This window comes from Aethalodelphis obliquidens, unplaced genomic scaffold (genome assembly GCF_003676395.1).
Source record: "Aethalodelphis obliquidens isolate GAN/ISIS:26980383/991018 unplaced genomic scaffold, ASM367639v1 scaffold33, whole genome shotgun sequence".
NCBI lineage: Eukaryota > Metazoa > Chordata > Mammalia > Artiodactyla > Delphinidae > Aethalodelphis > Aethalodelphis obliquidens.
In genome coordinates this window covers 7,152,846-7,173,428 of record NW_020837977.1, presented here as the reverse complement: position 1 = coordinate 7,173,428, position 20,583 = coordinate 7,152,846, and the positions used below count along the sequence as shown (strand labels likewise).

The 20,583-nt window shown below is 38.6% G+C and overlaps 1 protein-coding gene across 2 annotated transcripts in view; it reads right to left on the bottom strand.

The window, feature by feature from the left end:
- Positions 1 to 20,583, bottom strand: part of SLCO5A1 (solute carrier organic anion transporter family member 5A1) — a 123,086-nt gene that overhangs the window by 38,105 nt on the left and 64,398 nt on the right. For both annotated transcript variants that reach the window (XM_027127939.1, XM_027127940.1), the window contains exon 5: positions 14,289 to 14,453. In XM_027127939.1, the coding sequence (XP_026983740.1) occupies positions 14,289 to 14,453 (165 nt within the window). The remainder of the gene's footprint in view (positions 1 to 14,288; positions 14,454 to 20,583) is intronic.

Below are 20,583 nucleotides of genomic sequence, written 5' to 3'. Positions count from 1 at the left end.
TCTACTATGTCTTGGCTCTGTCCCAGACTCTGAAGGTACTTAGTGAATAAAGCTGAAAAAAACCCTGCCCTCACTGAGTTTACAATCTACTGTGGAGAAAAGAGACAATAAACAATAAAACAATAACTAAGCAAACTGTACTGAATGTTAGAAGGTAAAGAAGCACCACAGAGAAAAATGTTCAGCCTAGCAAGGAAAATCAGGAGTTCTGGGAGAGGTGTCGCGTTTTTAAATGGGGTATACTGGGTAGGGTCTCATTGACAAGGGACCATTTGAGCAAAAACTTGGAGGAAAGGAAGTACAGCGTGCATAGAAAATAAATGATCCCCCAATTACACACTGTTTTCATCTATCCATTAAAATAAGTTTACTGAGAGCCAAGATTATTAAAGGTCAGAACATTTTATAACTAGAAGAAAATTCAAAAATTAAACTAACTTGTTTGCTGAATGAGATAGCTTAAGTCAGAAAAACTAAGAACTTTGGACAAAGCAGGGACAGTTGAGATGGAAATCTTAACCAGTCTGCTATACATACTGCACTTTTTAAATAAAGATGTTTTGTTTCAAATGACATGCGTAATTCCATAGGTAATGAAATCCACAAAATAAGTTTTATGAATGGAAACATAATCTAGTAATCTAACGGTCTGAGTGTCTTTGGAGAACACCAAACCTACTGTTTACGAGAACTTAGGTTTCAGAAATCCATTAATTAATCACTTTATAAAAGTACCATTGGGTTGAAAGCAATAGAAAAGAAACAGATGACATGGTTCTTGTGTGCCTTCCTAATGCAATAACAAGCCCCATCAACCGATGTGTCTCGAAATCTCTCAGCAAAATAGTCTCTTTCCCTCATTGTTCAGACCTTATCTACTCTTAGTGTTGAAGAATAAAATCACACATTTTCAAATAAAACTTCTCTTTGGAAAGCAAAATAGATCTTCAAAAGCTAAAAGAACAAAAAAATGCAATAAATATTTTAAATTTCACCCCAAATGATACAAGTGAACCAGCAAATGAAAAAAAATACACTGTAGCAACAATCAATGCAATGTACCTCCCAACTAATAGCCACTGGCTCCTCTCCCAGTATCATGGTCACTGGCTCACTTTCAAGCCCAGATACTACACTAGGGGGCGCTCCACCAAGTTCAAAGGTAGCCCTGTATCTTTTCACATTTTTCTTTTCACCAAAATGAAGGATATGCAAGGCACATGCCAAATGCAGTGTTTTTTTACTCAAAGCTGGAGAGGAGTAGCTGACATCTCACACAACTGGGTTGGAACTGAAAGCAACCATTAAAGACGGGGAAGTGGACAGAACAAAAAAAAGAAGGCAATTGAACAGGTGTGACTCAAGTTTCAGCCTGTTAGAGCAGGAAAGAACGCTGTGTTTTAGTATTTACTAGTATTTACTAGCATGTGTTTTAGAGCAGCGGTCCCCAACCTTTCTGGCACCAGGGACCAGTTTCGTGGAAGATAATCTTTCCACAGATGAGGGGTGGTGGGGGGATGTTTTCAGGACAATTCAAGTGCATTACATTTATTGTGCACTTTATTTCTATTATTATTACATTGTAACATATAATGAAATAATTGTACAACTCACCATAATGCTGACAGGAGGCGGAGCTCAGGCAGTAATGCAAGTGATGGGGAGCGGCTGTAAATACAGATGAAACTACGCTCGCTCACCTTCTACTGTACGGTCTGGTTCCTAACAGGTCACAGACTGGTACCGGTCCGTGGCCTGGGAGTTGGGGACCCTTGTTTTAGAGTTTACTAACATTTTCACAGTTATTCCCACATAATATGAAATTAATTGTTTGGGGTTTTTATTTGTCTGTTATCATAGAACCACAGAATTTGGGAGTTTACTCCAGAGATGACTACCTATCCCCTGATGATGACCCTTCTTTCTCGAAGGTTAGGACCCTAAGATGGGCTGGGAGCACATACCATTGGGCAAAATTCTACCGGGCAGATGTTTTATATTAACACAAAATTTCTACTGACACCTTATGACGAGATTCTTGGGACTCTGATCTAAAAACAAGTAAAGACTTATCTACTATTAACTGTCAGCTCTAAAAATGCACCTGATGCTTTTACAATACTTGGGGCAACTGTAAGTTTGTTTCCTTAATTATCTTAAACATGCTCCCTCAAAGTCTTCAATTAATGTGTAGAATGTTTTGCCCAGCAAAGTTAATGCCAATGACTCTGTTCAAATAAATAAAAGTTAAGTATAAATTGACAGTTTGATGATATATATACTGTATATATATGTCTTGTAACTACAACTATCAACCTATTGATTACATGAATAACTATCTCTGAGAACAAGGCTGAAATAAGAACAATAACAAAAAAACCTGTAATGTCACAAATACAGACGTGCTATGGGAAAATCTTATCAAAGGATATGGACAATTACACAGCTACTCCAGGTCTGAATGATTCCACCAAGTTCAACTGCATTTCCAAAAGGGTTTGGTATTTACATAGAATATATTTCAAACAAATTTAAGGAAGATATGGCAAAATAATATTGAACTATTCTATACAAAACAATTATACACAAATCATTCCCTACACAGGTAAGAGAAGTATGCACCTATAATGTTTTTAAATATCTGCTTTAATCAAAAAACCAACAGAAATTATTTTCATCTTTATTGCAAATAGAAACATAAGAAAAATTTCAATACAATGACTTTTTTTTTGACCACGCCACGCGGCTTACGGGGTCTTAGTTCCCTGGACCAGGGATTGAACCTGGGCCCACGGCAGTGAAAGGGCCGGGTCCTAACCACTGAACTGCCAGGGAACTCTCTCAATACAATGACTTGAAAAAAAATTAACCGTTAGCCTGAAATCTGATCAGTCGAACAGTAACAAATGCAAATAACCCCATGTTCTACCTTCTAGCCAATGGAAAGATGCCACAATAAGAAGTTGAACCTGACAGCAAAGCAGATTTTCTGTGGTCCATCATGAGATGGTTCAGGTTACAAGAGGACATCACTTCAACTTCTAATAATGTCTAAGCACATGTTTCATTATTTAGTTGAAAAGAATAAGGTATTTCCTGCCTGTGTGGTATAACTATATCGTGGCCATACTTGAGAGCCAAGATATTCATTAGGTCTGGACATGATTTCTACGAGTTAACAGCATCTCTGAGGAAATGAGAAATGGTGACATGAGCTGGGAGTCAGAACAGTTTGTCTCCAGCCCCAGTTTGCCACTACCTGTGAGGCCGCGAATCCTTCAGTTAGTGCCTATACCTTTATTTACCTATCAACAAAATGGACAATATTATACTCCAGCCCCTACTTTCCTCTCTTTCTCATCTCTTTCAATAATAATCCTGGTTCTCCTGTCCTATTATGGAGAATGGAATATTTGATAAATAGAGATGAAAGCCAGGGTCATTCTCATTAATAATTAATACTTGTGTTGCTCTTTACACTTAATAAGTCATTTTTAAACTTTTTAAAACTTCAACAGCCCTGTAAAATGGCTATGATTACACCATTTCACAACTAGTAAGACTGAGACCAGAGAAATTAGTTAACTCACCCAAGGAGGCAAATAAATGGGCAGAGGTTGAACCCAGACCTGATGACTCCAAAATTCATCACCTTTCTCTTATAAGATGCTGAGTCACTACAAAGCAGATAGGGATCACCTCACTTTAGTAGGGTAGGAACCTGCTAAGACAGGACCACGCTCAATAAGAAGTTCCTGAGTTCTTAAAAGGAGAGACTGAATCATCAAGCTACCTTACTCTTTGATAGTCCCTCCAAACAGAGCAAAAAGTGTGGCAGTTCAAACTCAGTTCCATCACACGCACCAAAGGAGAAAAAAAATCAATATGTCTGTAAAAGAAATTTAAAGTGCCAGGGAAAGGTATTACATATATCCAGAGTAAGATGGTAAGACACTAACTAACTTGAATGCCTAGAAAAAGAAGTTGCTCACAAAAATCAGAGGATTTTGTGAGGTTGGGGGTGGGGGAGGGGAGACAGTGGGAGGTCTGTTAGTTGAGCTTTGGTGAAAGCTTGTCTAATTCAATCCCTCGTTCCCAAGATGAGATTAAGGGCCAGAGAGGTTAATGTTTACCTTCAGTCATTCATCAGATCCACTGGGCGTATCTTGGATGTGATTTAACCAAGGACGTGAGGCACTTGTTAGCGGAAATGCTTTTGCATTTGCTCCTGACACTTCATTCTTTCCCCTGGGTTTTCAGTCCTTTAGAAAAGCTCCCTAATCTTTCTCAGTTCAACTTTTATACAAAAATGAATCCTGCTCTGTGAACAGAATATAGTATTTTTTGATAACTAAATCCCTTAAGGGAGCTCTGGGCCATTCTGAACCTCACTGATCATCAGGGGGCGATGAACGTAGATGTAGAAATCTGCAGAAAACTGATCTGAATGTCCTCTCAGCCCAGAAAATCCCTTAGAAGTGATGTTTGTCTTTATATGTGTGTGTGTGTTTGCGCACGCGTGCATGCGCTCGTGCGCGGGCACACGGAAAAGAAACCCCAGACGTAAGGACTCTGCTATTAATCATCAAATATAGGTGAAATGAAAACATTTCATCTAACTGAGAGATCTGACCAACTGACGTTTCACTGCACTGTGCTCAAACATGAAAATTAAAACACTTAAAATGTATTTCTCCCTCCTAAGAGTAGCGAAAAATAGACTTATTTGAGGTTGAAAAATAAAGGAGAATAAATAAATCAGAAATATAAAGATTTATCCCTAGCTCAACACTGATTCGACTGAAATCAGTTTCACATAGAATGTGTTTCACTCTTAAAGCAATTGCACTGTTATCATTTATATTACATCTCCAAGCCTCCATCAGTTCAGATGAAATAATCCTTCAGCCTTCATGTTGATATCAGGTCTCTTGTCTTCTCTTTCATTTTTCCCACTACCTTTAGCCCTTTTTCTCTCTTCTTACTCTTCGAATCAATTTCTCCCAGATAATCTTTCCAATGAATGTTTCCACATATCCTAAGTCCTAGCTTCATTCTTTTGCCTTAGATTCATTTTCATGAGAGTATCTCGTGAAGTGAGTACTGCAGTTATTACTAGAAGCTACTCTCCAGGCACTGTGCTAAGCACACCATCTACATCCCCTCATTTAATCATCACAACCTCTTTCCTAAAAGTTAAGGAACTTGTCCAAGGACACAGGCAACCCACTGGGGTCACTACACTGCAAGATCCTTGAGGATGGGATCCCTCTGTGTTCTCATCGTGGTTTTTCCAGCACCTGGCACAGCGCCAGGCCCACAGAGGAAGCTTTATAAATATTTGTGCATGGATGGCCAATGGATGGATGGATGGATGAAGAGAAAGAGCAGGAATTTCAACAAGATCTGCCTCCCTGCAAACCTATACTATATGTCTTACCCAATACATTAAAAGTTGGAGGGGAAAGAATTAGTGCAATAAAAATTCTAAACTATAAGCAGCTTCTCTGTGGACCAGCTAAATCTATACGTTGTGGACCTGTATTAACGGGCTGCTTCGGTGTATAGCTTACAAAAATTGCTCTGTACACCTTGCTTTTAGCTACTCTATGCTGGAGAGAGTAGGGCCTCCACTGCAGTACTGTGGGGAGGACTGAAAATGATGCACAGACAGCCCCTCTCTATCCCCGTGCCCAGCTAAGAGTGGGATCTAACAAAGGTCCCAGGCTTCTACCATCACAGCACAGGCCCATACTGAAGGAAAGACTCCAAGTTTATTTAGATTCCCAAAAGTTATCCAGATTTTTCAAAGTTTTTCAGAAAGATTCTCTCTGTTGATCTTTGTAACAATCTGCTAAACCTTGGCAGGGGTAGGGGGTAAGGACTGAGTATTATATGACAAATATAGTCATGAGCTCTCAGTCTCCCTCGCCTGGCTGGAATGAGCTTCTTTGCCAGCATAAAGGCAAACTGAGAGAACTGTGTGCCTGTGAAAGACATGAGCAAGGCCTCTGATGCTGCTACAGTGCGGGACAGAGTGTAGAGTATGCCAACTTTGGGGTAAGAGAAGGGGAAATACTAATATAAAATACTGATGCATATTTATTTATTGCATACATAATACTCATAGTTACTTACATATTCAAACAGAAACAAAAGAGGGAGGAACAAAGAAAATGCTACCTGTAGAGGAAGAGAGAGAATTGGAGCAAACCAGGATGAAAGCAAGGCTTCTCTGAATGTCGTTTGTTTAATGGTTTTGACTTTCAAATCATAGAAATGTCTTACATAATTAAAAAAAAAACAAATTTAACTTAAACATAGAAAAATAAAGTAATCCCTAAAAACTGAAAACAAATTAAAGCAAATAAATCTCCACAGCATATTGGGTTGTGGGCATAACCAAACAGAGAAGAATTATTTCAAATAAGTAGGTCACAGTATTTTGCAAATCCCTAAGAGATAGCCTATGGACAGAAAGAACCACAAAGATGTCTAAAACTGCATTTCATATTTCATAGTTAGTAATAACACTGATAGTTGGTTTGAAACCATTACACATACACACACATACACACATACTTGGATACAGTAATTATGTAAAAGTTATTAGGAAGAAAGATTTTCAGTATTAGAGTAAAGAGATATAATATCAAAGAAGTTAAGTAATAACCTGTAATCTTACATTTGAAGTGGAAATATCAATATAACTTCATGATTCGTTTTCCTCTTTTTATTAAAAACAAAAAGGCCTAGAAACAATGACAGTCTTGTAGCAACGAGCACACCCAGTGCCCAGATGGTGATCTCCAAAGATCACTTTCCTCTAAAAGGAGCCAAGACTCCTTGGAGAAGTGTGACTGATCCCAGGTCTAGGGCAGGAAACCATAAAAACTGCTGAGGTCATTCCAAATGTTACAGATGCTAGCTTGAAGGGGCTCCCAGTGGCCGAAGACTGAACAACTGGAGCATCAGAAAGAATAATGATTGCAGTAGATTAAAGTACATCAAACATATAAAAAGCCATGTGTTCATCATATTTTTTAAAATTTACTGGTCATTGTACCAATTTGCTAGAACAAAATTTTTTACTCTGATAATTGGTAAATAAAGAGAAAGAATCATAAAAGAAATAATGGTTTGGAGAACTGGCCAAACAGGAGGCTGGTCATCTGGGAAACTGACTTAGAGCAATTCAAAGAGAGAGAGAGATTGGGAGACAGGGAGAGACAGAGAGAGATTGATTGATGATGCACTATGTTGTGACGTTTCCTTCCCAACACCTCCTGCCTATCTGCTGCCCTAGAAGATTTCTGCCACTTTACTCCTATGATCGGGACTAAAATAGTCACTCCTTACAATTTCATTTGAATGTATTACTTCTCTTAACAGGTGAGATTTAGCAAAATGCCTTCGAATACCACTCTAAATTAGACTAATACAATGTTTTAAATCAGAAAAACTAACAAAACTCTTTAATGGGGATTTAAATTTAACACAGTCTTACAACATGAAACGGGGGAAACCAATTTGTATTGAGCACCTATGACTATATACCAAATGTTTTAAGGTACCTCATTTAACTTTTGTCAGTTGCCCTAGGAAAGGATCATTCACATTTTACAAATGAGAAACTGAGAGAGAGTGGTTAAGGGACTGGCTAAGATCATGCATTTAGTTAAGTGACAGAGCTGGGATTCAAAGAGAAATCCATGACTACATCACACTTCGCATCTAAAAGAAAAAGAGATCACATGCATGCTGGACATGGTCAAAGTCTGTGGCGATGCACCATTAGTAAAAATACCGCAGTGATGAATTGCTCATTCACTATTTCCCTTGTAAGAAAATCATGTAACTCTACAGGGGGATGTAAGAATAAGTTTATTTGGTACTTGTGGCCTTGGGAAAATGATTTAATCTAAGATTTTTCAAGCAGGCAGAAGTCATAGAGTTCATTCTAGTCCAAATTATTGTTTTCTAGATTAGAAAACAGACCTGGAGAGAAACAGTGATAAGCCTAAAACCAAACAATGGGTTAGCGGCGTGAGGGCAAAGACACTCTCCACCTTAGGTACCACTGTAGCCCTTGGGGAGCTCTGAGAGGTAACGCAGAAGGCCTGAGCCGTCCTACGGAACTAAGAGAGTGTGTGTGCAGGTCAAGGTGTGAAACGCATAAATATTGTCACTTTGTAACCATGGATCCAGGGAGTTTGGGGATGGTTTGTCCCAGCTCATCAGCACCATTTATTTTATTTTAATTAATTTATTTATTTTTGGCTGCGTTGGGTCTTCGTTTCTTTGCATGGGCTTTCTCTAGTTGCAGCGAGCGGGGGCTACTCTTCATTGCGGTGTGTGGGCTTCCATTGCGGTGGCTTCTCTTGTTGTGGAGCACGGGCTCTAGGTGCACGGGCTTCAGTAGTTGTGGCACGCGGGCTCAGTAGTTGTGGCTTGCGGGCTCTAGAGCGCAGGCTCAGTAGTTGTGGTGCATGGGCTTAGTTGCTCCGCGGCATGTGGGGTCTTCCTGGAATAGGGCTCGAACCCGTGTCCCCTGCATTGGCAGGCGGATTCTTAACCACTGCGCCACCAGGGAAGCCCCCAGCATCCTTTACTGATGACAGTGAGCATGATGGTTCTGTACATGACGGTGCTAAGACCCCCTGGAGAGTTCTACTGTTGAGACTGTACAGAGCAAGAACCTATGTGACCAGCAAAATATAGAAGAAATAAAAATATAAGAAGTATTTTAAAATATAAAAAGTATTTCAAAAATATAAAAAGCTCCAGCTGAGACTCCATGTGGAATCTGCTTCCTGGGTGTTCCCTACACATGTCACTGGTGCCTGAGATAAGAGAGGAAGTGGGTCCTGCTGCACCCTTCAGAGATGGCCTGTGGATGTAAAGTCCATTCTTACTTTGTTTGTTTGTTTGTTTGTTTTGGGCTTGCGGAATCTTAGTTCCCCGGCCAGGGATCAAACCCGTGACCCCTGCAGTGGAAGCGTGGAGTCCTAACCACTAGACCACCAGGGAAGTCCCAGTCCATTCTTACTTTAATGCTGTAGTTGCATAGTATCCATGTGTAGCAGTTGTCATTCTGGGTCCTCTGAGCCTTCTTAAGCAACTCAACCCTGCCTAACCGCCACCATGAGTGCATTTGCTAAGAACTGGCCACACGGTAAGCACTCAAACATGTCTTAAATTAATTGGTTAATGAACAAACAGAATCTGAGTATCCTGACATACTGCCCACTACAATCTTCTACCAAAGTTCTAATTGGCATTGAAGAAAAACTAATGTAATTAGTTTTGGGAAATGGCCAGTGATGCTACAGTACATCCACACCTAATACAGTCTATCTGCATTTAAAAGGTTAATTTTAACGTTAAAAAAATCTTTGTATACATTTATAAAATTAGTACAAAATGAACTTTAAAAACTATCTCATAGGGGCTTCCCTGGTGGCGCAGTGGTTGAGAGTCCGCCTGCCAATGCAGGGGATACAGGTTCGTGCCCCGGTCTGGGAAGATCCCACATGCTGCAGAGCGGCTGGGCCTGTGAGCCATGGCCGCTGAGCCTGCGCGTCCAGAGCCTGTGCTCTGCAACGGAAGAGGCCACAACAGTGAGAGGAAAAAAAAAAACTATCTCATAGAAGAACGGCTCTAGAAAAGCTGTTAATGCTCTCAGAAGAATGAAACCAATCAAAGCATGTTCATGTTTCACTTGCATCTAAAGACGCAACAAATCTGAGGCTGCAATTTGAGTTCAGGGGCACCGCCTTGACTCTCATCAATGACTCGAAATCAGTGGTTGAAGATAGGTGACAAATATTTGGTTAATCAGAAAGCAATAAAAATTACAGTCTATTTTTAAAAATCACACCCCAACCTAATCTCCTTATCTTTTCAAGACACAGAAAAAAAAGTATTAGGTTGGCCAAAAATTCATTCAACCCAAACAAACTTTTTGGTCAACCCAGTATCTTGATTATTCTCCAATGAAAAACAAAATAGAGTTTTCCAAGGCGATTTCCGTTGTAAAGACAAACAAATGGCTAACTCTTCATAATTCTGCACACAAAGGGTGGGATCCCAGGAAAGCCAAGGTGATGCTGAGAGGCCACAGTGCTCTAAAAACAAAAGTTGTTGACCATGGTTTGGTGGCAAAGTAGAATCTTAGACTATCATTTCTCCAGAAATAGTTAAAAACCAAAAAAAAACCCACAAACTGACTGGAAATTATGACAATAGAATATGCCTATTATAGTATTTCAATAAAAATCATATATGCACATTTATATGCTCCAAGGAGTACAAGACTCCAGCCTCCTGGCTCTTACTGTTTGCACGTCTTCAAGCAAGTTATTTAAACCTCTCTGGACCTTTGTTACCTCATCTGAAAAATGGGCATAATCAATAATACCTACTGCATAGGCATTAGTTACATGGATTAAATGATGTTTTACGTATAAAAATACTTAGCATCTTCTACTTAGCAAACACTCAACAAATATTATCAGTCATTTTATTACCATCACTATTATTACAGAGGTTTCATTCTCAGACCTGTTCAAGATGCAGGACTTCAAACGTAAGGTGCTGTCATCATCATCATAAATAATTTTATTTCCTAGAATACATAATTAAGTTATATTTTTCAATTTATACTGCTGTACCTATTGAAGTTAGGTAAGCTCTGGAACAAATCATTATTTACTACTTCATTTGATCCTGACAACAACACTGACACAGAGAGAGGGGAGATATTATCCTCATCAGACAGATAAAGTTCAGTTTTAGCTGAAGTTCAGGGAGTTAAGTGACCTGCCCAAAGTCACAGAGTTGGTGACCAGCAGGGCAGGGTTCATGACCGCTCCGTCTAACTCCTCCTGCAGGGCTTTTCCCGCTATTTCAGGCTTTTCCAAAATATCAATTTCATTTCATTCAATAAATGTGACCCTAAGGGAGTCAGCAGAAAGACCATAAACAGGGAGGGTGCAGCGTGACCACATATCCACTGTTGCACAGGAACGAACACCAGTGGGCTGAAGGTGTTTTAGTGACACACTCATGAGTGTCACCACCTCCTCTCAGGGCACAGGGGCCCCCAATGTGATGATGAGATGAGCCCAGTGGTGCTGAAGGTGCCCCCCCACAGCAACATCTGAAAGCATTCACCTCTCCACCGCCGCTCAGCCCACCTCTCACCTGCTTGCCTTTAGAGCCCTCTCATGTCTGTCCGAGGAAAGCTTTTCTGGGGCCGGGGGTGCTGGCTGGAGCCAGAACAAGCCTCAGCCTTCCCTGCTCTTTGCCTTTGTTCAAGTTGGTCCTGCACAGAGAGCAAACGCCTTTCCTCCAGACTCCAAACGGTCCAATTCTACTTCTCCTTAAAAGCCTGGTTAAAAGCCATTTCCACCATGACACGCAGCTCAACACCGCCACGCCGCCGGCCAAAATAATCTCTGTAGCGCACAGCTTCCATTCATTTATTTAAACAGCTTTTTCTAAACTTATTTTGTAAGCTCTCTCCTCTTAGATCTGTAAGCACCTTAAGGTCCAGGTTTGAGCCTTTATATCTGCCCCGCCCCGTGTCCACCTGCCTACATACACACACACACAAACACACACACACAACACACACACACAGCAAACACACACACACCACAACACACACACAACACACACAACACTCAACACACACATAATACACACAACACACACACCACACAGGCAACACACACACACGACACACACACACCACACACACACCACACACACACGGCACAGCACCGTGCCCGGCGTCGGTATTCAATGGCTACGAGAGAGGGCGAGTGAGCAAAGGCCCATCTTCGATACATGTACGGAGCTTCATCTCTACCATATAACACAACACAAGCAAACTGCTATGGAGGGTCAGGTAATTTTTTTAAATGAAGAAAGAACTTTAACTCGAAAACTTTGTCAGAGGAGAAATTTAAACTATTTTTAAATTCATCTTCAGATACACTTCTTAATTCTCCATGTCACTTATGTGCAGGGAACGGGGTTTAAATACAAAAAATTAAATTAAATAAGTCCTTAAAAAATACAAATCTCTGCTTAGAGAGTAAGAAGGATTCAATTGATACAAATTCAAAAAATCGACATAAGTTTTAAAAAGAAGCGTCATGCCTGTTTAATTTTACCGCAATATGACAGGCCACTCTCTACTCTTAATCAGTCTGAATATCTCTTGACTATTACTGTTTGTTATCTGTCTGGAAAGGAAGGAAAAAGTACGTGAGCTGGAAATGAAAGGCCTTTTTATCAAAACACCGAAGACTACCAAACATTGTATAAATTGCATTGGCAATGATCAAAAACAAAAAAAGCTGCTGATGACAAAACCAGAATGGCATTGGCACTGTGTGATACTGCTGCTTTTTAACCTGGATGTTGGAACGTGGGATGAACAAATTCCGTGATTTAGTTTTATTCAATCGTTTACCCTCTTCACCAAGAAGGCCACACTCAGAGACCACTGCCTTGAGCACTTCACTGTGGAACTCTGCAGCCAAAGACCCCAGGTCCACAGAAAGTTGTCTATCTAGCCTCTGCCTCAACCAGTAATTAAGAGATGGCCTTGGTCAATATGGGTTCAATACGCATCCATTCCTACCCAGCTCAGCACTGGACCACAGCCTGGTAACTCTCGAGGTCCAAATGGTGCATCTGGAGGGACATGGGATGATCCAGAAGGATCTCCTCCCTAGCCTGGCTGGAACAGGGACACACAGGCTGGACTGATGTGTGTCCTGAAGAACACTATTCATGAGAAAGAATGCCTTAAAGAAATCAGATTTCATGGTCAAATAAATTTAGGAGAGACTGTACTTTGAACTTTCCTTTGGGAGTTTCACAATGCACATTGGTATATTAAGGGTTATGAAAAGTCCAGCAGCAAAGGACTCTGTACTATTTTGTTTAACTCAGCAAGCCCCCAATTTATTTGACTATGAACCTTCTTTCCAGTAACACCTCTAATATTGAAACTTATTGTGGGAAATACTGAGACCACATCTGACAGTTACATGGCTTCAGATCTAACAACAAGACAACTCGTGGTTTCCCTGTCCAAGAATTGTTGCTCAACAAAGGTTAGTGTAAGAATTAAACAAAAAATAGGATGTTCAGGATTTCTGACAACCAAATTATAATGTAGTTAATTAATTACATTATTAATTAATTACATTAATTAATAATTAATGTAATTATAATCTGTAAATTTTACCTTAATATAAGCAAAACGTATATTATTTAAAACCAACAGAAAAAAACAGATTTATAGGTGACAATTAAAATGTCCATAGCAGTATACTCTATAAAAAGATTTGCTATCATGGACCCACAACCCAACATGTATGTATTTTTATGGGCAAAATGAAATAGAGAACAAAATGATTACCCAAATAGTTTGACTTCTCTTTCTATACAATAATATAATTTTGTCCTCTAATTTTCAGATAATCCAAGCTTGCTGGGTTTGAATGTGGAAGTGAAGGAGAAAAGTGGGAGCCGGCCATTGCAAAAGCTCTTGTAATTCTCCACTTAACCGCTTAAATATACTTTATTAATAAATTGAGCCTTAGGTAGATACAGTCATTTGACCATCTTTGAAATCTCTAAGGAAACATCCAGGATATTACATGATATAATACACTGAAAATCCCAATATCTGAGAATTCATGTTCCCACATTTCTGAGCACCCAATTTACTATGGAAAAAAAAAAGATTTGAGCACAAAGTATTATGGGTCTATGTACCAACATAAAACATCATCGAAAACAAAATTCATAGATTGCCTTTCGAACTTCAAGCACCTCCAGTAATGCAGTTAAAACGTGTTCACATTTATGCATGAAAAATCCATGAAAATGATCTATATTTCAGACCATCAATTTTTTAAAATTTAACACTTTCAGACTCATATCAGACCATGAAAAGATTTATTCAGATTTAAGTTTGCCCATTTCATTTTTTTGAACTGAGAACCGTAAAAACACAAATATGCAAAGTTCTCCCTTTTCCAAAACACAGTTGGTGAAAATGTTACACTTTAGTACAATCTGAATCGAAGAGAAAACATTCAAAGACTTCCTCCTCCTAAAATCTGAGGTGGGGGAAGGTTGCTGTTCATGAACTTGAATTTAACACCTTGATGTTAGAACGAACTTTCTCTTTACTCATTGCATTTTAGTTTAGTGGTCAAAAATGATCATGGTTTCAAGGAGTTCTAACGGCAGTGCCTTACCAGTGTAGATGCTGGCATTGGAAGCTGGAATACCAAACTGTGACTCGATGAACTTGGGAATGAAGGTAATGAAAGCAGTTACAATGGCACTCTCAGCTGTGTATGACAAACTCACAAAAAGGAATGTCATGTTGCTTAAGATCCTGACAGCTGCTCTTGGTAGGTCTATAAAATGACAAAAATGACAAATGAATGTTATAAACAAGGGATGGAGAAGAAAAGAAAATTGAATTGCTTTTGAAATGAACTGGAAATAGCCATTCAGCAATATAGGAAAAATTGATGACTGATTAGAACTCATTCCCTTTATTAAATAGATTTGGGATTTTTTTTAGTTTTTCAACTAGGATAAGGAAATTTAATAAAGAATCTAAAAACATACCCATACACAAATATCCTTATAAGAAATACCCCAAACCTATGACTCCTGTTTCAAAAACTGCTTAAAATAAATGATTTGCATTTTTTATTGACTGAAATAATGGTATTCTTTGTTAAGACCCTGAAGTCTACTAAATGTATAAAGTACATGCAATATAGTCCTAAATTATAGTTTCCACTTCACCCAACTAACACTTCCCTGAGTAGGCGCACTTCTGAGATGCCAGCTCTCTGGCCTGACACCCACAGCAGAGGAATTGGTACATGATATGGGACATCTGTTCTTCCAGCCTCATTATGAAACAGGAAATAATACAGCTAAAAAGGCATAAGGGATAAGGCCACCAGGTCAGACACTCCCAGGGACTTTGGTTTGGGGAACAAACAGAAATGATCTCCAAAGGAGCCCGACAGCCCAGGGGTACGGGCTCCGTACCTATCCAGCCACCTCTCAAGGAAGAGAGAAAAGTCCCATTTTTGAATCTAGGCATTTATTCCACAGAACTTGCCATATATATGCTTCAAGATGTATGTGCATTTTCATTACAGCGTTATTTATAAGAGCAAAAATTTAGGGGGAAAAAGTAGATGTCCATCAATGGGAAACGTTTACATAAATTATGCCACAGCCTTGTAATGAAATACTATGTAGTAGTTAAAAATGAAATGGAGCTTTAGGTACTAGCATGAAAGGAACTCCAAGAAATATTTTTGTTAACGAATAAAGCAAGCTGCTGCAGAAATATATATATGCCTGTGTGCATAAATATATATATAATATTTAGGTAAAAAACAAGCTAAAACAATGGATTTATATATGGTAGAAGGTATACACTTCAATATATATAATGCCAAGAAATGCTGTGAATGGGAGTAAGATTGGGAAAGAGAAATAAAAAAAGATTCTTGTGTATATACTTTTGTATAGTTTGCATTTTGTAATGTGAATTAACTCATGTGTGTGATCTTTACATATCTTCATGGAAAAGGTAAGCTGCATTACTTCTGACACGTACAGTCTCTCAGTTATCAGAACAGTTACGCCCTTATGCTACAACAGGGTCTTTCTTAACTCTGTGCTATTAACTGTATTCCCCACAAATCCGATCAGCAAATGTCAAGCTCATCCACTGAGTGTCGAGATTAATCCCCTCCTGGAGGAAGCTGTCACAGCCCCTCCAGACAGATGGAAGTGTTCCTTCTCTGTGCTCCCACCACACGCTGTTCCTGTCCATCTATGCTCATCAGTTCTTTTGTAGCTGCACATGTTTTCCCATCTGCTTCTTTCAAGAGAATGTAAATGCCATGAAGGCAGGACCTTGGTACATCTTTGTATGTCCAGCTCCTGGCACAGATCTGACATTCAGTGGGCACTCAAAAAATATTCCTGGAATGTATTTATTTATTAACATTTTTTAATTTGTACTAAAACAATATCCATATACTTATGTGAAAATGAAGTCTGTTCCAAGGATGCCTGATTTCCTCCTGGGGAGAGAGTTAGGTATTAAGGAAGCATATGTCATAAAATTCAGGGTAGTCCATGTGGTGGTGGACTTACCAAAACCACAGAAAAATGTGAAGGACCAAATAGATCATCTTTTTTAAAGTGGGGCTCTTTAAAGCTAAAGAATCCTAAAGGGATGTAGATAAGATTATAAACTAAAAATCCCATTAAAAGAAAAATTTAAATGTGAACAAAAGAACAAGGAGGAGATATACAATACTGGCTTTATGCAGCCTATCTAGAAGAGAAATAGTTTGCATGCTTGAATTTTTCAGATAACTGGGCGACTGCCTTTTTAAGCGATAGAGCTTTGAATATTTCCTATGTATTAACTGATATTACTGGAAATCCACAGCATAATTTGACATGTTCTTCAAGATTCAAACTCATAATTATGAATAATATCTATATGCTAATTTGTTTTAGCATATGTATATATTTTTTATACAGCAGGTTCTTATTAGTCATCAATTTTATACACATCAGTGTATACATGTCAATCCCAATCTCCCAATTCATCACACCACCACCACCTCCCTCCGCCGCTTTCCCCCCTTGGTGTCCGTACATTTGTTCTCTACATCTATGTCTCAATTTATGCCCTGCAAACCAGTTCATCTGTACGATTTTTCTAGGTTCCACATATATGAGTTAATATACGATATTTGTTTTTCTCTTTCTGATTTACTTCACTCTGTATGACAGTCTCTAGATCCATCCACATCTCAACAAATGACCCAATTTCGTTGCTTTTTATGGCTGAGTAATATTCCATTGTATATATGTACCACATCTTCTTTACCCATTCGTCTGTCAACAGGCATTTAGGTTGCTTCCATGACCTGGCTATTGTAAAGAGTGCTGCAATTGGGGTGCAGCACTCTTTACATTGGGGTGCATGTGTCTTTTTGAATTATAGTTTTCTCTGGGTAGAAGCCCAGTGGTGGGATTGCTGGACCATATGGTAATTCTATTTCTAGTTTTTTAAGGAACCTCCATATTGTTCTCCATAGTGGCTGTATCAATTTACATTCCCACCAACAGTGGAAGAGGGTTCCCTTTTCTCCACACCCTCTCCAGCGTTTGTTGTTTGTAGATTTTCTGATGATGCCCATTCTAACTGGTGTGAGGTGATACCTCATTGTAGTTTTCATTTGCATTTCTCTAATAATTAGTGATGTTCAGCAGATTTTCATGTGCTTCTTGGCCATCTGTATGTCTTCTTTGGAGAAATGTCTATTTAGGTCTTCTGCCCATTTTTTGATTGGGTTGTTTGCTTTTTTAATATTGAGCTGCATGAGCTGTTTATATATTTTGGAGATTAATCCTTTGTCCGTTGATTCGTTTGCAAATATTTTCTCCCATTCTGAAGGTTGTCTTTTCATCTTGTTTATGGTTTCCTTTGCTGTGCAAAACATTTAAGTTTCATTAGGTCCCATTTGTTTGTCTTTGTTTTTATTTCCATTACTCTAGGAGGTGGATCAAAAAAGATCTTGCTGTGATTTATGTCAAAGAGTGTTCTTCCTATGTTTTCCTCTAAGAGTTTTATAGTGTCTGGTCTTACCTTTAGGTCTCTAATCCATTTTGGGTTTATTTTTGTGTATGGTGTTAGGGAGTGTTCAAATTTCATTCTTTTACATGTAGCTGTCCAGTTTTCCCAGCACCACTTATTGAAGAGACTGTCTTTTCTCCATTGTATATCCTTGCCTCCTTTGTCATAGATTAGTTGACCATAGGTGCGTGAGTTTATCTCTGGGGTTTCTATCTTGTTCCATTGATCTATGTTTCTGTTTTTGTGCCAGTACCATATTGTCTTGATTACTGTAGCTTTATAGTATAGTCTGAAGTCAGGGAGTCTGATTCCTCCAGCTCCGTTTTTTTTCCCTCAAGACTGCTTTGGCTATTCGGGGTCCTTTATGTCTCCATACACATTTTAAGATTTTTTGTTCTAATTCCATAAAAAATGCCATTGTTAATTTGATAGGGATTGCATTGAATCTGTAGATTGCTTTGGGTAGTATAGTCATTTTCACAATATTGATTCTTCCAATCCAAGAACATGGTATATCTCTCCATCTGTTGGTATCATCTTTAATTTCTTCCATCAGTGTCTTATAGTTTTCTGCATACAGGTCTTTTGTCTCCCTAGGTAGGTTTATTCCTAGGTATTTTATTCTTTTTGTTGCAATGGTAAATGGGAGTGTTTCCTTAATTTCTCTTTCAGATTTTTCATCATTAGTGTATAGGAATGCAAGAGATTTCTGTGCATTAATTTTGTATCCTGCAACTTTACCAAATTCATTAATTAGCTCTAGTAGTTTTCTGGTGGCATCGTTAGGATTCTCTATGTATAGTATCATGTCATCTGCAAACAGTGACAGTTTTACTTCTTCTTTTCCAATTTGTATTCCTTTTATTTCTTTTTCTTCTCTGATTGCCGTGGCTAGGACTTCCAAAACTATGTTGAATAATACTGGCGAGAGTGGATATCCTTGTCTTGTTCCTGATCTTAGAGGAAACGTTTTCAGTTTTTCACCATTGAGAATGATGTTTGCTGTGGGTTTGTCCTATATGGCCTTTATTATGTTGAGGTAGGCTCCCTCTATGCCCACTTTCTGGAGAGTTTTTATCATAAATGGGTGTTGAATTTTGTCAAAAGCTTTTTCTGCATTTGTTGAGATGATCATATGGTTTTTCTTCTTCAATTTGTTAATATGGTGTATCACATTGATTGATTTGCATACACTGAAGAATCCTTACATCCCTGGGATAAATCCCACTTGGTCATGGTGTATGATCCTTTTAATGTGTTGTTGGATTCTGTTTGCTAGTATTTTGTTGAGGATTTTTGCATCTATATTCATCAGTGATATTGGTCTGTAATTTTCTTTTTTTGTAGTATCTTTGTCTGGTTTTGGTATCAGGGTGATGGTGGCTTCATAGAATGAGTTTGGGAGTGTTCCTTCCTCTGCAACTTTTGGAAGAGTTTGAGAAGGATGGGTGTTAGCTCTCCTCTAAATGTTTGATAGAATTCACCTGTGAAGCCATCTGGTCCTGGACTTTTGTTTGTTGGAAGATTTTTAATCACAGTTTCAATTTCATTGCTTGTGATTGGTCTGTTCATATTTTCTATTTCTTCCTGGTTCAGTCTTGGAAGTTATACTTTCTAAGCATTTGTCCATTTCTTCCAGGTTGTCCATTTTACTGGCATAGAGTTGCCTGTAGCAGTCTCTTAAGATGCTTTGTATTTCTGTGGTGTCTGTTGTAACTTCTCCTTTTTCATTTCTAATTTTATTGATTTGAGTCCTCTCCCTCTTTTTCTTGATGAGTCTGGCTAATGGTTTAGCAATTTTGTTTATCTTCTGAAAGAACAAGCTCTGAGTTTTATTGATCTTTGTTATTGTTTTCTTTGTTCCTTTTTCATTTATTTCTGCTCTGATCGTTATGATTTCTTTCCTTCTGCTAACTTTGGGTTTTGTTTGTTCGTCTTTCTCTAGTTCCTTTACGTGTAAGGTTAATTGTTTATTTGCGATTTTTCTTGTTTATTGAGGTAGGCTTGTATAGCTATAAACTTCCATCTTAGAACTGCTTTTGCTGCATCCCATAAGTTTGGATAGTCGTGTTTCATTGTCATTTGTCTCTAGGCATTTTTTGATTTCCTCTTTGATTTCTTCAGTGATCTCTTGGTTATTTAATAACGTATTGTTTAGCCTCCATGTGTTTGTGTTTTTTACGGTTTTTTCCCTGTAATTCATTTCTAATGTCATAGTGTTTTGCTCAGAAAAGATGTTTGATATGATTTCAGTTTTCTTAAATTTACTGACGCTTGATTTGTGACCCAAGATGTGATCTATCCTGGAGAGTGTTCCGTGCACACTTGAGAAGAAAGTGTAATCTGTTGTTTTTGGATGGAATGTCCTATAAATATCAATTAAATCTATCTGGTCTATTGTGTCGTTTAAAGCTTCTGTGTCCTTATTTATTTTCATTTTGGATGATCTGTCCATTGGTGTAAGTGAGGTGTTAAAGTCCCCCACTATTATTGTGTTACTGTCGATTTCCTATTTTATAGCTGTTAGCAGTTGCCTTATGTATTGAGGTGCTCCTATGTTGGGTGCGTATATATTTAAAATTGTTATATCTTCCTCTTGGATTGATCCCCTGATCATTATGTAGTGTCCTTCTTTGTCTCTTACAACATTCTTTATTTTAAAGTCTATTTTATCTGATATGAGTATTGCTACTCCAGCTTTCTTTTGATTTCCATTTGCATGGAATATCTTTTTCCATCCCCTCACTTTCAGTCTGAATGTGTCCCTAGGTCTGAAGTGGGTCTCTTGTAGACAGCATATATATGGGTCTTGTTTTTGTATCCATTCAGCAAGCCTGTGTCTTTTGGTTGGAGCA